Below are 20082 nucleotides of genomic sequence, written 5' to 3'. Positions count from 1 at the left end.
TATAGGGATGTATTCATTTCCTTTTTCTATATTTCCTCCTTTTTCCTTCTTAATCTATACCGTCAATTACATCAATCCGATGGATGAAAAAATTCGCAGATCACATTAAATTTTAATCAATTAAATATCTAAAAAGGGCAGATTTGGTATATTATTATGTTGCAGTTACGGAAATTCCATGATTCTCTCCTTGAAGATATTCACGTTCTTTATTCACATCTCACGTTGAAGAAGGAAGGGATTTTACTTAGGCTTTTAGGTTTTTTTAATTCGCAAATTTGCAGCAAGGTTTCAAGAAGAGCAAATTTGAAGAAGGTGAAGCAGTCGATTTCCTCCGGCGGCAAACTCGCCGAATTCCTGAACTCGCTCTTCGCCGGCGGAAACATGAAGAAGAGCAAAATCGGCGGTGACGTGTCGCTGTCGCTGAAATCCACAAACGCATCGACGTGTCGCTGTCGCTGAAATCCATAGGGAAATAATATCTTGGTGGTTATGGAAGTTTCCATGAAATCCTCCCATGAAGATCTTCCGTTTTTTTCATCTTGTTCACGCGTTCCAGACGCTTTTTTTGCAGTTTTCCATCTTTGCAATTCGAAACATAGTATTTGGGTTGTTGCAATTTTCGTCTCTCGCGGCTGCTCGATCCTAGGTTTTTCTATCTTGTTACGCCGGCGTTGTTAGAATCGTTCAAAACAAAGAGGACAATTCAATTTGTTGACTGGTAATTTCATAGATTAAATTTCCAAATGATTATGATTTGTGTTGCACTTAGGGTGATGGGTGATTTTTGCTAAAATGGGTCAAAAAACAACACTCGATGTTTGCAGGTGCCCAACTGGTTTCAAATGCGGCATCAATTACCAGGCACCGACAGTGGTGCCAGGGGGTGATCTTGCACAGCTGAAGCGCGCAGTGTGCATGCTCAGCAACAACACAGCTGTAGCTGAAGTTTTCTCCCAAATCAACCACAGATTCGATCTTATGTATTCCAAGCGAGCATTTGTGCACTGGTATGTAGGTGAAGGTATGGAGGAAGGTGAATTCTCAGAAGCACGTGAGGATCTTGCTGCCCTTGAAAGGGAGTACGAGGAAATGTAGTGTAAATAATGACCGACCGCGATTATGAAACATTCCTTCAGGGTTTAGCTCTCGGCTTGTCTAGGGCAGTAATTTAAAACGATACGTGTAATGCACAAAATGATGAAGTATAATGGATTTTTTTACTATATAATGCATAATACGTGAGCGGCAATGCATAGGGTATAAGTATTGGGTCGTAGTATTGATGTTTGGCACACGTTTGTTTTGACCCCTAAGGGTTTATTAAGTCTAGAGGCTAGGGTATAGTACGTACACATAATTACAATGTTTAAGAATAGCTTGTATTTGACCTATAAATAAATCACGTAAGCTTCCAATTTACATAGTATACTATTTATAGTTGGTACAAATAATGCACCAAATGAAAATGCGTAATGGATTAAATTGACAGTATAATGCATAATATGTTATTTGCAATGTATACGTATACATAATATGCCTTGTCCCTCTAGGGCTTAAATATCGGTTAGTACTATATAATGATCAAAATCTGAACTGCAATGCATACGAATAAAATTTACCGTGTTTCGTTGTTTGGCACACGGTTCTTGTTTCCCCCAAGGGTTTAATAAGATTAGGGGCTAGGGTATAGTACGTACACATTAATTACAAATTGTAAAACAATTCGAATAATGCACCAAATTGTAGCGAGTAATGCATATTATTAACTGTATAATGCAAATTATGTGAACTGCAATGCATACGAATAAGATTTACCGTGTTTCGTTGTTTGGCACACGGTTCTTGTTTCCCCCAAGGGTTTAATAAGATTAGGGGCTAGGGTATAGTACGTACACATTAATTACAAATTGTAAAACAATTCGAATAATGCACCAAATTGTAGCGAATAATGCATATTATTGACTGTATAATGCAAATTATGTGAACTGCAATGCATACGAATAAGATTTACCGTGTTTCGTTGTTTGGCACACGGTTCTTGTTTCCCCCGAGGGTTTAATAAGATTAGGGGCTAGGGTATAGTACGTACACATTAATTACAAATTGTAAAACAATTCGAATAATGCACCAAATTGTAGCGAGTAATGCATATTATTGACTGTATAATGCAAATTATGTGAACTGCAATGCATACGAATAAGATGTACCGTGATACGATGCTTGGCACACGTTTCTTGTTTCCCCCCAGGGTTTAATAAGATTAGGGGCTAGGGTATAATACGTACATATAGCAACATCTTGTGTCTTGCACTAGGTCATGTTTTTGTTATTGTTATTCGAACTTTATATCTGTCATTATGCAACGTTTGATTTTTATTTAAACAAGTCAACTTTGTATCAGTTGTGTTCTGATGAATTATTTTGTTTGTTCCCAATTTTTTTTTCTAGGTCATAATGCAACGTTTTAGTAAAATAATGCACTAAAATGTCTATTGCAGAATTGATATCCGATTTTAATATTCCATGGACCCCTGAATTCTGGCAAAACGATTAAATTAGAAAATTCACTTATTGGAATAAATAATGCAGCCCGTTGATACGTCTTATTCAATACAAAATTTTAAATAATGATAATTTCTTGGTAAATAATGCAACGTTTTAATCAAATAATGCACTAATTTATCTAATGTTGAATTTATATCCAGTTGAAATAAACCATGCACCCCTGAACAACGTTTATATCCACTTTAAATTTATCATGCATACTTCTTATAATGCATAATTAACTGTAAATAATGACGATATAATTACACATAATGCTCAGACTTTGCATATACACAATTATTATCGTAACGAACACTACATTGCAAATAATGACAGTCGATAAAGGAGTAATGCACAGATTGTAAAACACAATGCACAATCTATAATGCTGAATACGAACAATTTACCCAAATCTAAATCATTAGCTAATATCCAAACGCACTTATTAAGTTGCGAAAAAGTACAGTTTTAAATTGAAACATCTATCCGAATATCAGTTTACCCATTAACCAAGATCTCCCTATAGCCGAACCAAAACTCACTCCAAACCACAATTCTCGTCAACTGCATCGTCAATGTCTGATCTTAGCCGCTTCTCTGATATGGAACAAACAAAGTAAAACATCAAAACATTATCAATAAATCAGAATAAATAATGCTGCTAGCTTTTTACAGATTAATGCATCTATCATATGAAATAATGCATAATACAACCTCATAATGCATTAAAAATTACTCATAATGCATTGTCTAAACACAAAAATGCACATGTGTTACACAAAAAATGTATTAAACAATATAAATAATACGACTCATATAATGCACACAATACTACAAAAAAATGCACTATTACTGATTCACAATGCAGTACCAACACAACATAATAAAAAAACTTTCATACTAACTGGGCAGCTATTACAACAAACCCAATACCCTTAGTAATGCATAATTTAGTAAACATAATGCATAAATTATGTTCCATAATGCACAGTCTATACTAAAAAATGCACATATGTACTCTTTCCTGAGTTTAGTCACTAAAACACACAACACCCTACATATTGCATAATTTACTGCACATAATGAATACCACTCATCCTGACTGGGTAAATATTAGTACACACCCAATACGCTTAGTAATGCATGATTTAGTAAACATAATGCATACATCATGTTCAATAATGCACAGTACAAACTAAAAAATGCACATATGTACTATTTACTGATTGTAGTCACTAAAACACACAACACCATACATATTGCATACTTTTCTGCACATAATGACGGTTTCAGTATAGACATAATGCACTAATCAAACCATATAATATATAAAAGTAACAAATCATCAATCAGATTCCTCTGTAAAAATCTGAGGCAACAAACCAATACAACCAATGACCAATGTTAAAAGCAACATAATGCATACATAATGATACATAATGCACTGTCAGGCCTAAAAAATGCACACGGAATTCTTCCATAATGCATTCTGCAACACACTACCTACTCTACATAATGCACAATTCAAAACATTCAATGAATATCCAACCATATACATAATGCACTAATCCTAATAAACAATACATGTATATACTCTTGAGCACTGGACATCACAATACCCCTAAAATGCTAGTTGTACAGCACGTAATTAAACTAGACATCTAAATAAGGCTATTCGCATTCATACTACTGAAATGCACAACCAACGAGTGCAATTTACCTGCTTCCTGCGATGCTTGCGCGCGGGGACGACCTCTTTTTGTCATTTTTGATCTGGAATAAACCGAAATAAATAAGATACTTGCACCGAGACGTGGTAAACCCAACACAATGTCGCGGACTCATAATCAGAGAAAACCCTAGACGATTACCTGGGTAAAAACGATATCCTAAAGTCTAGGCATACGCTTAGTTGACTGATTTCATAATGCTTACCTGCTCGATTTGTTGAATATGGTGTGCAAACACGACAACGCCGGTCGATTTTGTGGCAGCGGTAACTGCGGTGGAGTGGAATCGACGCAAATCGGTGGCGGAGGCTGTGGAATTCGAAATGTGGCGGATGTAAGTAGGGTTGAGAGAGGGGAAGGAGTGGGAGAGTTGAGGAGTCGGCTGGAGTAAATGGGAGAAAACTGAAGAGTGGAAGATTGCAAATCCCGTGACATCCGCACATCCCAAAACAAAAGGCGGTTCCAATTTAGGGACTTTACTAAATTACCCCCATAATGCACAACGAAAGGAGCTATAATGCAACGCGGAAATAATTAATTAGGATTAACGTGGTCCGTTGATTGGATGGATCTAATGGCTATTATTAAGAAGAGAAAAGGATCTTAGAGTGGAAAAGGAGAATAGTGCAACCCATAATTTATATATTTAATTATATTTGTTGATAAAAAGTTAATAAAATTCTATCATTCACTATATATATATTCTTTTAAGATAATTCATTTTAATTTTATATATTCTTTTAAGAAATTGTTAATTATAATATATTTCTTATATTTTAATTATACTTTTACCATCACTAATGTTTTATAATATAGGAGTTTATAATTATACATAGAGTTTAATACTAGTTTTTAATATTGTGTATTATAATTTATTATTGTATTTAAACTTAAAGTCATTAAATATTCTAATATACTAGTACAAGACTTGTTTTCTATAATAATACTATTAAATGTATAATACTATAATATTTATTGATAAAATATTTAATTAAATTTTATTATTTACTACTAAATAAATAAATAAATATATATAAATAGTATTCCGGTTCAACCAATGGTTCGACCAGTGAACCGGTTGAACCAGTGAACCAGTAATGACGCCGGTTCGCTTGCCGATCCGATTTTTAAAACATTGCTTATATCTAACTTTTACACGACTTTTAGAAAATATAATGAAAAATGAGTGAATAAAAATTAGTGAAGAATGAGCTAGTGTAATTTTTATATCATATTAATTTCACAAAGTGAAATGAGTGTAGTCCAATTACCAAAAAATATTAAAACAGAAATGTAACTTTTAATAGAAATTATCCAAAAATGGAAAAGTGAGATAGGGGCATGGGGATAGAGGGGGTAATCAATTAATATACCGGTGTAATATTGTTCTTACATGATTTAAAAATAATTTTATCTCTTTTATTTTGGATTGGACTGTGTAAAAATTAAAGAAGAAATTAAAGGTGAAAGTATTGTATAAAAATTCCTATTATGATATAACATGAAATTTAACGAATCAAAATTAGCTGACATGTTATTTAGATTGCAGCCAATTTGGACATTATGAAAAAAAATAGAAAATGATACACTCCGTATAAATCTTCTTAAATACTTAATGAAAATAAAATACCTATTTAAGCAAAACCTGTTCTAGTACGAGATTTTAGCTCTATTATTAATGGATTAGTGGGTACTAACTCCTTTTGAAACATTCAATATTGGCCAAACAATGTTAGTATATCACTTATCCTTCTTTATCTATGAAAATTAGACCACAAAGTAACTACTCCGTTTACCAAATATTCAAATTTAACCATGTTGATCAAATCGTTCATCTGTTATCAGTTTGAGTCACAATCATTATTTTGTTATTTTATCTTCGTGCATAAGCTTTCCTAAACGAAAGAAAAAATAACGTAATGCAAGCGGCGGTTTAACTAACCAAAATTTAAAAACCAGTGGCGGACATGTGTGACTAATTTTTCGTTATCCGGATGTGAATTTCCATGTCCGCCCTTCCTTCTGCCTCCGACGTCGCCCCAAATACAAAACAAATAGCCATATTCACCCCTCCATTTCTGAATCCTAGATCCGCCGCTGAAACCATGCATCATAGAATGTTCGTATAATAGCTTGTGTTAAAGTTTAGTTTGTCTCTGCCAAGTTCTAGATTAATTCATAGTCTAATTAAGTTTTTTTTATAAAGTAAAGTGCTCAAACCACCTGTGAATTTGTCAGTTTACTAAATCGGAAATGTGTTGTATACTCTTTAATTTCTTGAATTGCTTATTGCTCTATGTTGAAATGTTTAATTTCATTTAACTTGAATTATCTCAGGATTTACGCTCCTTTATATAGGATATGGACTATATAAAATAAGGTAAAGATTTACTCTAATTCAAATTGCCTATTACTAATTACCAATCACAATATTAATTCCATATTTCCTTGATTTGTTTCCTTGTGATTTGATTTTCTTTCCAACACTCCCCCTCAAGTTAAATAAGGGGATCGTCCATACTTAACTTGTCCAATACTTCATGGAAGTTTCTTGAGTCACAGCCTTGGTGAGAATATCAACTAGCTGGTCTTCGGATCTGACAAAAGGTAGTTCCACAACCTTTGCTTCTATGTTATCTTTGATGAAGTGTCGATCTACTTCAACATGTTTTGTCCGATCATGCTGCACTGGGTTCTCGGATATACTGATGGCTGCCTTATTGTCGCATAACAGTTTGCAAAGTCCGGAGGGCATCAGCTCCAACTCGGTCATTAGCCTTTTTAGCCACAGGATCTCGGTTAATCCGCTTTTGATCCCTCGAAATTCTGCCTCTGCACTTGACAAAGCTACCACCTTTTGTTTCTTACTTCGCCAGGTAACCAGATTGCCGCCAACAAATGTAAAGTACCCTTTAGTTGATTTTCGATCATTCGGATCAACATCTGTATATCCATATATGTCCATATGTCCATGCTTCTTAAACATTACCCCATGTCCTGGTGTTCCCTTTAAGTACCGGACGATCCGCAGTGCTGTCTCCCAATGGGCTGCCTGAGGCCTATGCATAAACTGACTCACAACTCCAACTGTATATATGCTATGTCAGGCCTAGTGTGGGACAGGTAGATCAGCTTCCCAACCAGGCGTTGGTATCTTGTACGATGAGTGGGTTCTGCTCATTCTGCTATCTGCAAACCATGGTTCTGGACCATAGGAGTATCTGTTGGCTTGCAGTCCAACATTCCAGTTTCTGCCAACAAGTCAAGAACGTACTTCCTTTGATTTATGAAGATTCCTTATTGGGACCTTAGTACTTCTATCCATAGAAAATACTTTAGTAATCCAAGGTCCTTCATCTCAAATTCAGAGAAAAGATTTTGTCTCAGCTGCTCGATTTCTTCCTCATCGTCACCAGTGAGAATCATGTCATCTACATAGACGATAAGACATGTGATCTTCCCTTCCCTTTTCTTCAAAAACAGAGTGTGATCAGAATTACTCTGTTTATACCCATACTTCTTCATTACCTCGGTAAATCTCCCAAACCAAGTTTAAGGCGACTGCTTCAACCCATACAACGTTTTCTTAAGCTTGCATACTACTTTTCCACCTTCAAAGTCTTCAGAGAAACCTGGAGGTGCCTCCATATAGATTGTTTTTTAGAGTTCACCATGTAGGAAGGCATTAGTGACATCGAATTGGTGTAGAGGCCATTTCTTGTTGGTCGCAATGGAGAAAAGGACCCTGATTGTGTTCATCTTAGCAACTGGAGAAAATGTCTCGGCGTAATCAGCTTCATACGTCTGAGTGTACCCTTTTGCTACCAGCCTGACCTTATATCGCTCAATCGACCCATCTGGTCTTCTTTTGATGGTGAAGACCCACCTGCATCCCACGGCTTGCACACCTTCCGGTATGGCACATACTTCCCATGTCTTGCTTTTCATAAGTGCTTTCAATTCTACCATCATTGCACTTTTCCAATGAGCTATTTTCATAGCCGCTCCAGCAGTTTGAGGGATCTCTTCTTCTTCATACAGAGCTGTCGTGAATGCTCTAGCCATTTCTGTGAGATTAGCTTTAGCAAGATTTGCCATTGAGTATCTGCTTTTAGCCCCTGTCTTCTCTGGGCTGTACCTCTTGGGCGGAATCCCTCGAGTGCTGCGTTGAGGAAGAATGTATCGACCAGTATCCCCATCAATAGCGGTGACCTCATCTGTCTCAGAAAGGTCAGAAGTAATGACTGTACTTTTATGGGCAGGTTCGGAGTTTACCTCAGATATCACTGGAGGAGGATTAGACTGAGTCATGGTCGGTTGAGGAGGATCTATAGTAGATGTGACCTGCTCGGCGGTGGTGCTAGCTTGTTCTGTTAGTTTTGCCTCTGAGTTGCTTGATTGGGGCACCAACCAACTTGGGGGTCCACTCATATCCCTTAGGGTATTCCTACTCTCCCCCTGACCGCTAAGTTGAGTTTGATAGAAGTATTCACACTCAAGGAAGTTACAATTCATAGTTGTGATTATTTTCCTAGAAGACGGATCATAACATCTATACCCCTTCTGATTAATCTCATATCCCAAAAAAACACATTTCACGGCGCACGCAGAAAATTTTGTGCGCTCGTGTTTCGGTATATGCACATAGACAGAGCATCCAAAAATTTTAAGCGGAAGAGTGAAAGGTTCAGGGATTTTTGTCATTTTTGAAAGAACTTGGAGGGGTGTTTTCATGTCAAGAATCTTTGTAGGAAGACGATTAACAAGGTAGACCGAGGTAGCAATAGCTTCAGGCCAAAGGAATTTTGGAACATTTGAGTCAAAAAACAAAGCTCGAGTTATTTCAAGCAGAATTCTATTTTTTTCTCTCAGCTACCCCATTCTGTTCCGGTGTATAAGGGCATGTGGTTTGGTGAATTAACCCATGTTTCTTAAAAAAGTCTTCCATGTCTCTATTAACAAATTCTCTACCATTGTCTGACCTAAGAACCGAGATAGTTTTGTGAAACTGTGTCTGAATCATTTTTAAAAAGATAGCAAACTTTTCGAAAACTTCAGATTTATTTCGCAAAAAATATACCCAAGTCATTCTCGTGCAATCATCGACAAAGAGAAGAAAATATTTAAAACCATGATCACCAGTAATAGGCGCAGGGCCCCACACATCAGCATGAACAATGGAAAAAATATCTTTAACACGCGTATTACTGGATTTAAAAGATTGTCTATGATTCTTAGCCAAAACATATGACTCACAAGGAATGTGTTTAAGATGGGAAAATTTTAGAAAAAGTAATTTGAAATAACCCGCTGAAGGATGACCTATTCTCCGGTGCCACAACCAAGCTTCTCTATCAGCAGATCCGTGAGCAAACATCGCGGCGCCCCCTTGGTGAGCTATCTCATCCACATAATAGAGGCCTTGACGCTCACTGCCACGCCCAATTATCCTCCTCATCCAGATATCCTGTAAAACACAGAAATTTGGGTGCATCAATAAAGTATAGTTCAGCTCCTTTGTCACGTGACTAATAGACATTAGTTTGTGAGATAGTTTAGGCACATAGAGACAATTCTTAAGTTTCAAGCTCGGGGATATTTTAATAGTTCCACTCCTATTCACTGACGTCTATTCCCCATCAGCAGTTTGAATTTGGCTTTTAGTTGCCTCATTAAAAGTAGTAAAATCTTTCTTATCATAAGTCATAGTATCTGTAGCCCCACAACCAAAGATCCATTCACTTCCAGTATTACCCTGTAAATTTTTTGCCATGCACGCAATATGGGTATTTTTAAGGGGTGCAAAGTAATTAGGGTCAATAAAGGATTTTTCTGAAGCTTTGGGGTTATTTTTCGTATTTTTAACTCCTATAGGACTCAATTGCACATTATTCTCATCATGGGGTGTATTGTGTAATAAACCACAATTAGTGGGTATGTCATGGGGTAAAAAATGAGATTTAGCAGATTTTGGGGTTTTATTTGCAAACAATAAAGTAGGGTTAGGGTTAAAAAAACCCTAACCCTTTACCTCCAAAAGATCCCGCCTCGTCTGAACTCGGCGATCGCCGCTTCCCGATTGCACCGCCCCTGTTCTCCTGCCAACCGTGAGCGTCGGCGGCCTCCTGGTTACCCGCTCCGGTAGCCGGGAACACGCCCCCTCCATTTTCGGTCATCCCGATCGCTAATTTCGCCCTGGCCTTTTGATTTTCGTCCCACCATTCCGGGAATCCGACGAGGAGAAAACACGATTCCTTGGTGTGTTTGTGCTTTCCACAGTGTGAGCACCAAAGCTTCGATTTGTCTTGTTTGAATGGCCGGCGATTTGGGGGGGTTGGTGTCCTGGTTCGATGCGGCGGTGGTCCACCCTGCTGCTGATTTCGGGCCGCGAATCCGAGCCCGATACTGTCCGATGATGATATGGTGTCGTTGGTTGCGCCGGCTGGTTCGACGGTGGTTGTCGGCATAATTTTAAGCCGGGCGGTCTCCCTCTTTATCCAGCCGTACGCGACCTCGGCTGAGGGCCATGGTCGATCTTTGAGGACTTCTCGCTTCATTTGATCATATCTCGGGTTGAGTCCGGTTAGAAATTTGAATAACCGCCGGGTTTCGATGTACCGCCGGAATTAGCCCACTCCTTTGTCACAGCATGTGACCGGCTGTTCTTGGCATCGATCTACATCTATGCACGTTCCATGTAAGCGACGTCAATATGTTTCAAGACTCTGTTCTCCTTGCTTAACATTCTTTGCCTTCTCTTCCAGGTCGAAGAGTAAAAATGGATCGGATGTGCTCTCAAATGTCACGGCTAGGCTTTTCCATAAGGCTTCTGTCGTTTGATGATGGGCGAAATCGATAACAATATTGGTCTCGATGTTGTCTAGGATCCACGAGAAGATAATTAAGTTTGTCTCCTCCCACTCCGTGTAATCGGCCGCCCCTGGTTCGGGTGGTGGCGGATTGCCGTTGATGTGTCGGAGTACCCTCCTACTCCCGATCTGGATCTTCATAAGCCGCGCCCATAACGAATAATTCGTTCCATTGAGCTTCACGGCAACGGTAACATTTTTGCTCACTCTCAGTTTGTGGTCGTCTGAGATTTTGGGTTTGATTTCAGTTTCTTCTTCTTCGGCCATGACTTGATTCTGCCTTAGGTCGAGAGAGGTTTGTTTAGACTATGATGAATTCTTTTCTGAGCCATGCTCTGGTACCATGTTGAAATATTTTAATTTCATTTAACTTGAATTATCTCAGGATTTACACTCCTTTATACTCCCTCTGTCCCATTAGAAATGAAACGTTTTCCTTTTTGGTCTGTCCCATTAAAAATGAAACGTTTCTAAAAATGGAAACAATACTCTCTCTACTTTTTCTTCTCTCTTAGTTACTCTCTCTTCATTAACTCACAAAACAACACTACATAAAATCTCGTGCCGAAAAGCAAATGTTGCATATTTAATGGGACGGATGGAGTATAAGATATGGACTATACAAAATAAGGTAAAGATTTACCCTAATTCTAATTGCCTATTACACGGTAATTACCGATCACAATATTAATTCCATATTTCCTTGATTTGTTTCCTTGTGATTTGATTTTCTTTCCAACACTCTCTCATGTGATCTGTAAAAATATATTTAAAATTATATTGTACTACTACTCTTTAATTTATTTTGTTGATTTTTCAGATTGATTTCTATGTGTTTGGTGTTTTCATTGACTTCTCTGCATAAGATTCACAATAATTATTTTGTTGATGTTTGGTGGTTCAATCGGTCTACTTTATAGGCAGCTAGTTTATCAACATATTTATGAGTTTTTACGAGGTAAATCTGTAAACATAGTAGTTAACTTATGATGGTTATGATGATGTAGTTGTGAAAGGGTATAATGACGTCATTTGATGATGTGAGAAGATCTCGTCGAAGCATGAGAAGACTGAGTTCACTTTCTAGAAGCAAAAAAAAAATGTATCGAGTGGTATTTGTAAAATATTAAAATTTGAGTGGTAAACATGGATTACATGTATAACTGTATAAGCTTTTTATTGAAATGATATGCAGTAGGAAAATTTCTTAATCCACTGTACCATTATACGTTTTAACTCATAAGGTTAAAAAACAATTAGTATGAAATTTTAAATTTTCTCATTTATCCTACTTGTGCAAATTTAGACAAACTCAATGGTAATGTGGCAACTGAAATTGCCCCAACCATATTTCATATTAAAATTTATGTGACTAATCAGAATTTGATCCATTTTTATGAGTTGATTAAATAGATTATTGTTTAACATTCAAAGTAAATAAATTATTTTTCTTTATTTTTCATGAATATTATGCAAAATTTTTGAAACTCTTATTTTCATAATCATTGCTAAATTTATTTCCCTATTTTTGTTGAAGCGAAACTATATGCTCACATAGTAAAATATTGTTGCACCTTAACAAGACGATCATGAAAATGGTGAGAAGCAGCTACGGCTTGGAAAAACACAGCGATTCGTTAAGCAAGTCGTCGTTTTACATGATCCGATTCATTAAGTACAACTCGCCTAACTCGACCGAGTCTAGCACTGGGCTTGGACCTCCCAAAGACAAGAATTTCCTAACCGTGCTTTGCTCGAACGAAATCGAGGGTTTACAACTCCAAAATCGCCATGGAGAGTGGACGGATTTTGCGCCATCGCCTTCCAAATTTTTAGTCTTAGTAGGCGAATGAGGCGAATCACTCATGGTAAATTGATCATTTTTTTCCAAAATTTTTTACAATTTAAATTTGTGATTAAAAATATATATGTTTGATTATCAGGCATGGAGCAATGGGAGGGTACATAGTCCGACACATAGGGTGATTACAAGGGGATTTAAGGAAAGGTATTCTTTTGGAGTGTTTGGGTTTGTTCATGGCATGGTGGAAGTGCCACTAGAGTTGGTTGATGATCAAAATCCTTTGAGATTTAGACCTTTAGACAGCATAGATTTCCTTCAATATTGCAAGGATGGTGGTCCCACCATTGACCACGCGCCATCCAATCATATTGTGGGATTTGAATTACTATTACTCCATTTGTTTGTAATGTTTCTTTTATTGCAGCAAAAAAAGCTATTCCGTCGCCTTGGCAGCCCCCACATTCCGACTCGACATAATGTGAGGGGGTTCAATCAGGGTACGCAGTAGCCCGTTAAGGGGAGACCTTAACCCACTAGCTGCCAGAAGCCCATCTCTCAAGGCCACACACTTGTGCCTGAGAGATGGAAGCAACTACATGACAGCAGTGGGATTCGAACTCAGGCTCATTGCAGCAAGATCTGCCCCTCCGTTGCCAACTACGCTACGCCCCTGCGGGTTGTAATGTTCTTTTATGTTCATATGGATTGTATGATGGTGATATTAGGGTTTGCAACTATGTTGTGTTTTATTCTTTGTACGAAGACAATGTGTAGCATATATAAAACATTATACTATAATTGTTGTCGTTGTTGTTATTGTTATGGATCCGAACAATCCGGTTGTTGGGAATATGGATAGTTCCCAATCCATTATGTTTACGGGCTTAATTGAAAGTCCATTCAGCCCCTTGGGGGTTCACATCACCGACCACAACGTCGACGAGGTAGACATATATACTCCGTTCTAGGGAAGCAAAAAGTTTTTCAACGCCAAATGAAGGCAACAAGAAGTGTTAGTTGGAGGAGACGAAGGTATTGCCATGCCTCTTGGTCGACATCTCTGAAGACCTGTTGGTCGACAATTAGGAATGGTCTGAGTTTTATAATGAGAATGTCATATAAAAATACCAATGTAACCAAGCTGAGCATTCAAGCAAGATTATGATCATCTTCCCAAGTGATGATACAAATTTACATACATATTACACAATGGTGGTCGATGTTGTGCATTATTTCACTAATTGATAGCCCTTGGTATGTCTTTATTCACAAAACATCACCAACCCTATACAAATAACAAATTTCTGAATGGCCAAAAGATTACAAATTAGAGTCTCGACTCTCTCCCTACGGAGAAGATATCAATGGTTCATCTCCGGCACCGGAATCCGCCTTCCATCCCCAATCCATCTCACGCAGCTTCAGCAGCAAATACAACACAATCCCGCATACAAACCCCAATGCAGCACTTGACCCTGTCATCGACACTCCAGCACACACCAACATCACAAACGACTCTTCCTTGGAGTTCATATCCCTCGACGCCATAGCTAGCTCGATCCCAGCAAACAGCAGCAGCACACCAAGAATCCCAACGGGGAACGTGTTCAGGATCCGAACGAATGAGTTCCCAAGAAGCAGCGCGATCACAAGCTTTCCCAATCCAAGAAACACAACCGAAAGGCCGCTCCTCCCGCCGAACCTGTACTGCCCAGCTAACCCCCCAGCCCCATGGCAGACGGGCATTGCCCCGAACCAGCAGCCTACCAAGTTCATCACACCCACGCTGATCGAGACCTTGGTAGCTGACAGCTCTGTGCCCGGAAACAGATCGCCAGAGAGCTTACAAACTGCAACGACGGAGTTGAGCACTGAGAGGGGGATCTGAGGCACTGCACCTCGGATAAACCCGACTTTGAAATCGTCCCACGAGAGGCTCAGCACATGGAACTTAGATGGACCGAGCGTCAAGTCTTGAAAGATTGAAGGGTCACGGATGAAACAGAGTACTACTCCAAGCAAAAAAAGGATCAACGCTGATGGGATTGCTGACAGAATGCGGAGCCTTCTTTGAACCCTTCTTCGATTGATTGGGACTTCGTCGACTACACTTGCATTGCCACTTCCATCGCCGGTTGTGAGAGTTAGGAAGAGGAGGCCAACTAGGGCAAGAACTAGTCCGTCTAGGCCGAGCCAGGGGCGTGGATCCGAGGTCGAGGTTGAGGTTGTTTTGCTGAAATTTTGATTGTAGCGGATGTAATTGATTGCAGAAAATGCAAATTGAAGTCCCTGGTAGAGATGGTGTTTCAGATAAGCTTTCATTAATACAAAACTCATTGAGACATTTTGTCGAACAACTCGACGGCATATAGATAAGGAATGTATGGACTTCTGATTCATGCTCCAACGAAACTACTTATATAATCAAACTAGTTCTGACAAAACGAGAGAGTAACGAATTCGAACTAAAATTTCCTGATTAAAACGGGAGAGAAGATGAATTCGAAGCAGGAAAAAAAAAGAAAAAAATTGGGGGAAAATGTTACCTGAGAGAGCTGGACTCCGCGGACGACGGGGAGGGGGAGGTAGCGGTAGAGGACTGACATGAGGCCGGTGACGCCAAGGAAGAGCAGGACGGAGGCGGTGCATATTCCGGCGGCGGCGATCTGCTCCACCGTCAAATGAGCCGACTCAGTGACGGCGACGGCGGCGATGGATTTCATCGGCTGGACCGGCATTGGGGTGCCGAAGAGGACGCCAGTGGCGATGTTGTAGAAGGCAGTGAAGATGAGGGTGGTGGAGAGGTCGAGATTGACGACGAGCGTCAGCGCGAGGACGATGGGGATGTAGGTTCCGAGGTCGCCAACGGCGCCGCTGAGCTCAGAGAGGAGGGAGGTTTTGAGGCTGAGGGCGGTCGCGACGCTTCGGCGCATCCCGTCGAGATGGCGTGCGGTGGCGGATGTTGCCTCCGGCGAGTCGTCGGCCATTGTTAGGTAACTGTGTGTGTTGTGTGTGTGAGAAACAGAACTGAGAAGTGTGTGTTAAGTTAACGGCCTCTAATTTATTAACATAGTATGTTGAAGTTTGTGACTATTCTTTTTTAAAATGATTATTTTCATTTTTTAATTGGCCGGATATTCTTGAAGAGATGCTCTCTATGGGTATAAAATTTTAAAACAACTTTTTACTCTTTTCAAAAGATAGGGGCCAATTTATTAGTACTACTACTCTTTCCCATTTTTCTATTTTCATCGGTCCCGTCCTCATCCCCAAAATGTGTTCCATTTCATTTTTATCATTTTTAATAATAGACTTTATATTCCACTAACTCATTTGTATTCACATTTTATTATAAAACTAATATATAAAAGTAGAACTCACATTCTACTAACTTTTTCAACTCACTTTTCATTACATTTCTTAAAACTCGTGCCGGATCAAAGTGAGACAATATTTGAGGACGGAGGTAGTATATTATTAGGCTTAAATACCAATTTAAATGTAAAATTAAATATCAACTCTTACTTTCTACGTCTCTTATACTCCATTATAAGTTTGTTTTTTAGTGAAGATTAAGATAATACGAGTATTTTTTTGTGTGGAAAAATGTTACTTTACGTCCTAAAAAAATGTGACTAGAATCAAATAAATTGGAAGTGTTACTATAATGATTTATTAATTCATGACAATGGCCCGTAGTGAATAGCACTACTTATAAATTAAAAGGCTCTCCAGCTGTTTGAGGGGGTGTATAAAGTGACAGAAAGTTGGCTCTTCAAGTTTTCCTATGCCCCCATTTCTATTTTTATCCGTCCCCAAAATTTGTCTCATTTTAGTTTTTATCATTTTTAGCAATCGATCTCATATTTCACTAATTCAGTCCGACTTATATTTTATTATAAAACTAATATATAAAAGTAGGACTTATATTCTACTAACTTTTTTAACTCACTTCCATTACATTTCTTAAAACCCATGCCGGATCAAAGTAGGACAATATTTGGGGGACGGAGGGAGGTAGTATATTATTAGGCTTAAATACCACTTTAAATATAAAATTAAATATCAATACTTACTTTCTTCGTCTCTTATACTCCAGTTATAAGTTTGTTTTTTAGTGAATATTAAGATAATACGAGTATTTTTTTGTGTGGGGAAATGTTACTTTACGTCCTAAAAAAATGTGTGACTAGAATCAAATAAATTGGAACTGTTACTATAATGATTTATTAATTCGTGACAATGACCCGTAGTGAATAGCACTACTTATAAATTAAAAGGCTCTCCAGCTATTTGAGGGGGTGTAAAAAGTGACAGAAAGTTGGCTCTTCAAGCTTTGATATTTTTAATAGTTTCTACATTTCATAGAGGAAATACATTGTGCTGTATGAAATTTGAATGCATATGAAAATGTGAGTATTTTCTTATCAGAAAATTACGACTTAGCCTTCTTCTAGTTGGATTGTGTAGTTCGAAGAAGCTTGAACAAGTGTGTGGTTGTTGCTTGATAAAGAAATTGAAAATTAAGTGCAAGAACTTGAATTGAATATGTAAGTATTACTACTACTTAGTATTAGAGCACAAATTAAGATGAAACTCTAACAGCACCTACTAAGGAAATTGTCAATAGAAATACTAGCACAACTCTGCACACGAAAAGAACATGCTATCGACACGACAAAAATCCAATAACGATCTTATAAAGACCCAATAACAACCTAAAAAGACATGACATGATATAATACGATAAAAGCTCAATTTAACACCACACAATAACCATACAAAGCCTAAATACTCAAAGTTTAAAATCTAATATCCAAATAAATTAGCCGTAAACAGTAAACTAAGAATTAAATGATAACGGGTTACACGAACCCTATACGAATCTGACAAAATAAGGCTTATATCAAATCTCTTGATTTCGTGTATTTTCGTGTCATATTCAAAATCGAGAGTTCAGCTTAGATATCGTACAATTAGTGTTGGAATGAAGAATCAATTAATTAGAGAACAAGGAATAAGAGATGAAGTTATGGCAGGAATAATAAAGGAAATCAATTAAAGATTATGGAAAATCAAATCAAGAAGATATTTATGGAATTAGAATATATTTTCCATGTATAGCTAGAATTAGAACATATAAAAGGTGGTGTAACCATGGAGAGAATTAATTCAAGTCTAATACAATGTAGTCGATAAAGCTTTTAACATCTTTTACTTTCTGCAATAGTCTTTTATTTTCCGAATTTTACTTTTCAACATGGTATCAGAGCAGGTTCAATCACATGGATCGAACTCTGACTCTATAACAAAAAAACTACCAAAACAGTCGGCAAATTTGCCAGAACAATTTATCTAATACTTAGCCATAGAAAAAAAAAAAGTTAGCCCTCTGCGATAGCAATGATGATGCTTTAGTTTAGCAATTTGATAGACAAAATAGTTACAGCCCTCTATGTGTTGATGTGAATGAAGGATTTATGGTTGGATAACCACAAGAAACCAACCAATCTGGAATTGTTCAGAGAATGGGGTGAAAAGTATCAGACCTAATAATTCCTCTAATTCCCTCTGAATTGAGGAAAGATCTGGCGGTGTGAGAAGCACTAAACCTCGAGAGAAAGAGGGCAGAGAAGTCCGATGTCGAGAAGGCCACTAAGAAGGCTCCAGGAGAGCAGCCCTCTGAAGAGATCGAGAGCCTTAGATGGAGATGCCAAAAAGGGGGAAACGCTTCCTGCCGAGGGGGAGAGGACAAAGGAAGAAGACCAATTTGATACCGCCAGCCAAAATGGCCCGAGAGAAGCTCGATATGACTGGCAGCAGGGCATCCGGGAAAGGAGTCAAAGCAATTGACAAATTATCCGACAAAGGCTAAAGAGGCTGCATGCCATCTGCCGAGAATGGCCGAGGAATTCCACCACCAAGCGCCAACGTCCGTTGAGGTGAGGGAGAGAGAATGCCGATGAATAGGAACTCGTTGAGACCAAAAACAAGACATGTGGGAATAAGGTGAAACAATCGAGGAATTGCCCGGTAGAGGGGGAGAGGAAGTACCCTCCGAACAATTCCTCTCTTCCTCTTCGAACATAGGAAAGAACCAGTGGGAAGAGGTTGCCGTGAAGGTAGCAGCCCGAGTCTCCAAGATAGAGACGCCAAAATGGAAAGAGTTCATTGGTGGTCACAAATTGAGCGGTTTGTTCGTTGGTGGTCAATCGAAGAAAACAGAGGAGTCATCGGTTTGTTCGGCCAAGGGGGAGATGAAGTATTCGACCGAACGATCCCTCTCCAAACTTATGTTGGAGAAGAAGGCCAAAGATACAACAGTGAAGTCGACACGTCAAATCTAGAGAAGGCCGACCGGAGCCACTTCGGCAGGCAGCAGCAAACGCAAGAGGTTGACGATGGAGAAACGAGCAGAAGCCGACCGAAAGAGGAGAAGCTACTGCTGAAGAGGTGGCAGCCGTGAGAGGCTGCGAACTCATGTTATAATGGATGAAGCGTTTGGCCGAGAGAGAGATATCAGCCACTGCCAAACGATTCAATCTCCGAATCAAGGAGATAATTGCCAAGGACGAAAGCGGAGCAGCCAACATTTGCGCAGCGAGGGGGAGAGAGCTAATGTCGCCACACAGCCGCTGTGAAGAGCTAATGTTGTCGGGAGGACGTCAAGAAACCCACTGCCAAAAGACGATGTTGAAGGAACAACCGCAAGAAAAGCCAAAGCCAATAAGAGAAGATGATGCCTTCTTAAATTAAATGGGGGAAGATCCAGAGATGGGAACGCACTGCCGCAAAGCGTCGACTGTTGAAGAATCAGAAACCCATAGATTGAAGGAGTGACGGGAGAATTCTCACCGTTTGAAAAAGCTTGTGTTGGCTTCAAGTGGAATCCGTTACAGGGGGGAAACTGTCACCGGAAAGCTGATACTATGGAAGTAGTCACAGAAAACAGATCAGTTGGCTGGAGAAGAGAACATCTGTGAAAGGAGAAGATCAACACCCTAACTGTTGGTGTGGCTGCGTCTGTTATTACTATGGTGATGCAGCAACCAAGGAAGATTTGGGAATTGATCAATAAATATTTGGAGCAACTGGGAAGGTTTGGACAGCTTAGGAGAGGCTCACCGGACAG

At 38.8% G+C, this 20082-nt stretch overlaps 2 protein-coding genes and 1 long non-coding RNA gene across 3 annotated transcripts; 1 reads left to right on the top strand and 2 right to left on the bottom strand.

Moving 5' to 3' along the window:
- Positions 1-492: 492 nt before the first annotated feature.
- On the top strand, positions 493-1098 carry LOC121796587 (tubulin alpha chain-like). The gene is made up of 3 exons (XM_042195407.1): positions 493-498; positions 603-721; positions 828-1098. Exons 1-3 carry the CDS (start codon positions 493-495, stop codon positions 1096-1098), a joined length of 396 nt encoding a protein of 131 aa, XP_042051341.1.
- A 1770-nt stretch (positions 1099-2868) lies between these two features.
- On the bottom strand, positions 2869-4504 carry LOC121796114. The gene is made up of 3 exons (XR_006049700.1): positions 4483-4504; positions 4268-4320; positions 2869-3144 (listed from the first exon to the last, which is right to left on the bottom strand). It is a non-coding gene; the product is annotated as an uncharacterized LOC121796114 (long non-coding RNA).
- A 9565-nt stretch (positions 4505-14069) lies between these two features.
- LOC121797176 (molybdate transporter 2-like) lies at positions 14070-16023 on the bottom strand. Its single transcript, XM_042195916.1, has 2 exons — positions 15497-16023; positions 14070-15239 (listed from the first exon to the last, which is right to left on the bottom strand). Exons 1-2 carry the CDS (start codon positions 15935-15937, stop codon positions 14298-14300), a joined length of 1383 nt encoding a protein of 460 aa, XP_042051850.1. The 5' UTR covers positions 15938-16023; the 3' UTR covers positions 14070-14297.
- Positions 16024-20082: the final 4059 nt, after the last annotated feature.

This window comes from Salvia splendens, chromosome 3, assembly GCF_004379255.2.
Source record: "Salvia splendens isolate huo1 chromosome 3, SspV2, whole genome shotgun sequence".
Taxonomy (NCBI): Eukaryota; Viridiplantae; Streptophyta; class Magnoliopsida; order Lamiales; family Lamiaceae; genus Salvia; species Salvia splendens.
This window is presented reverse-complemented; position numbering and strand designations above follow the sequence as displayed.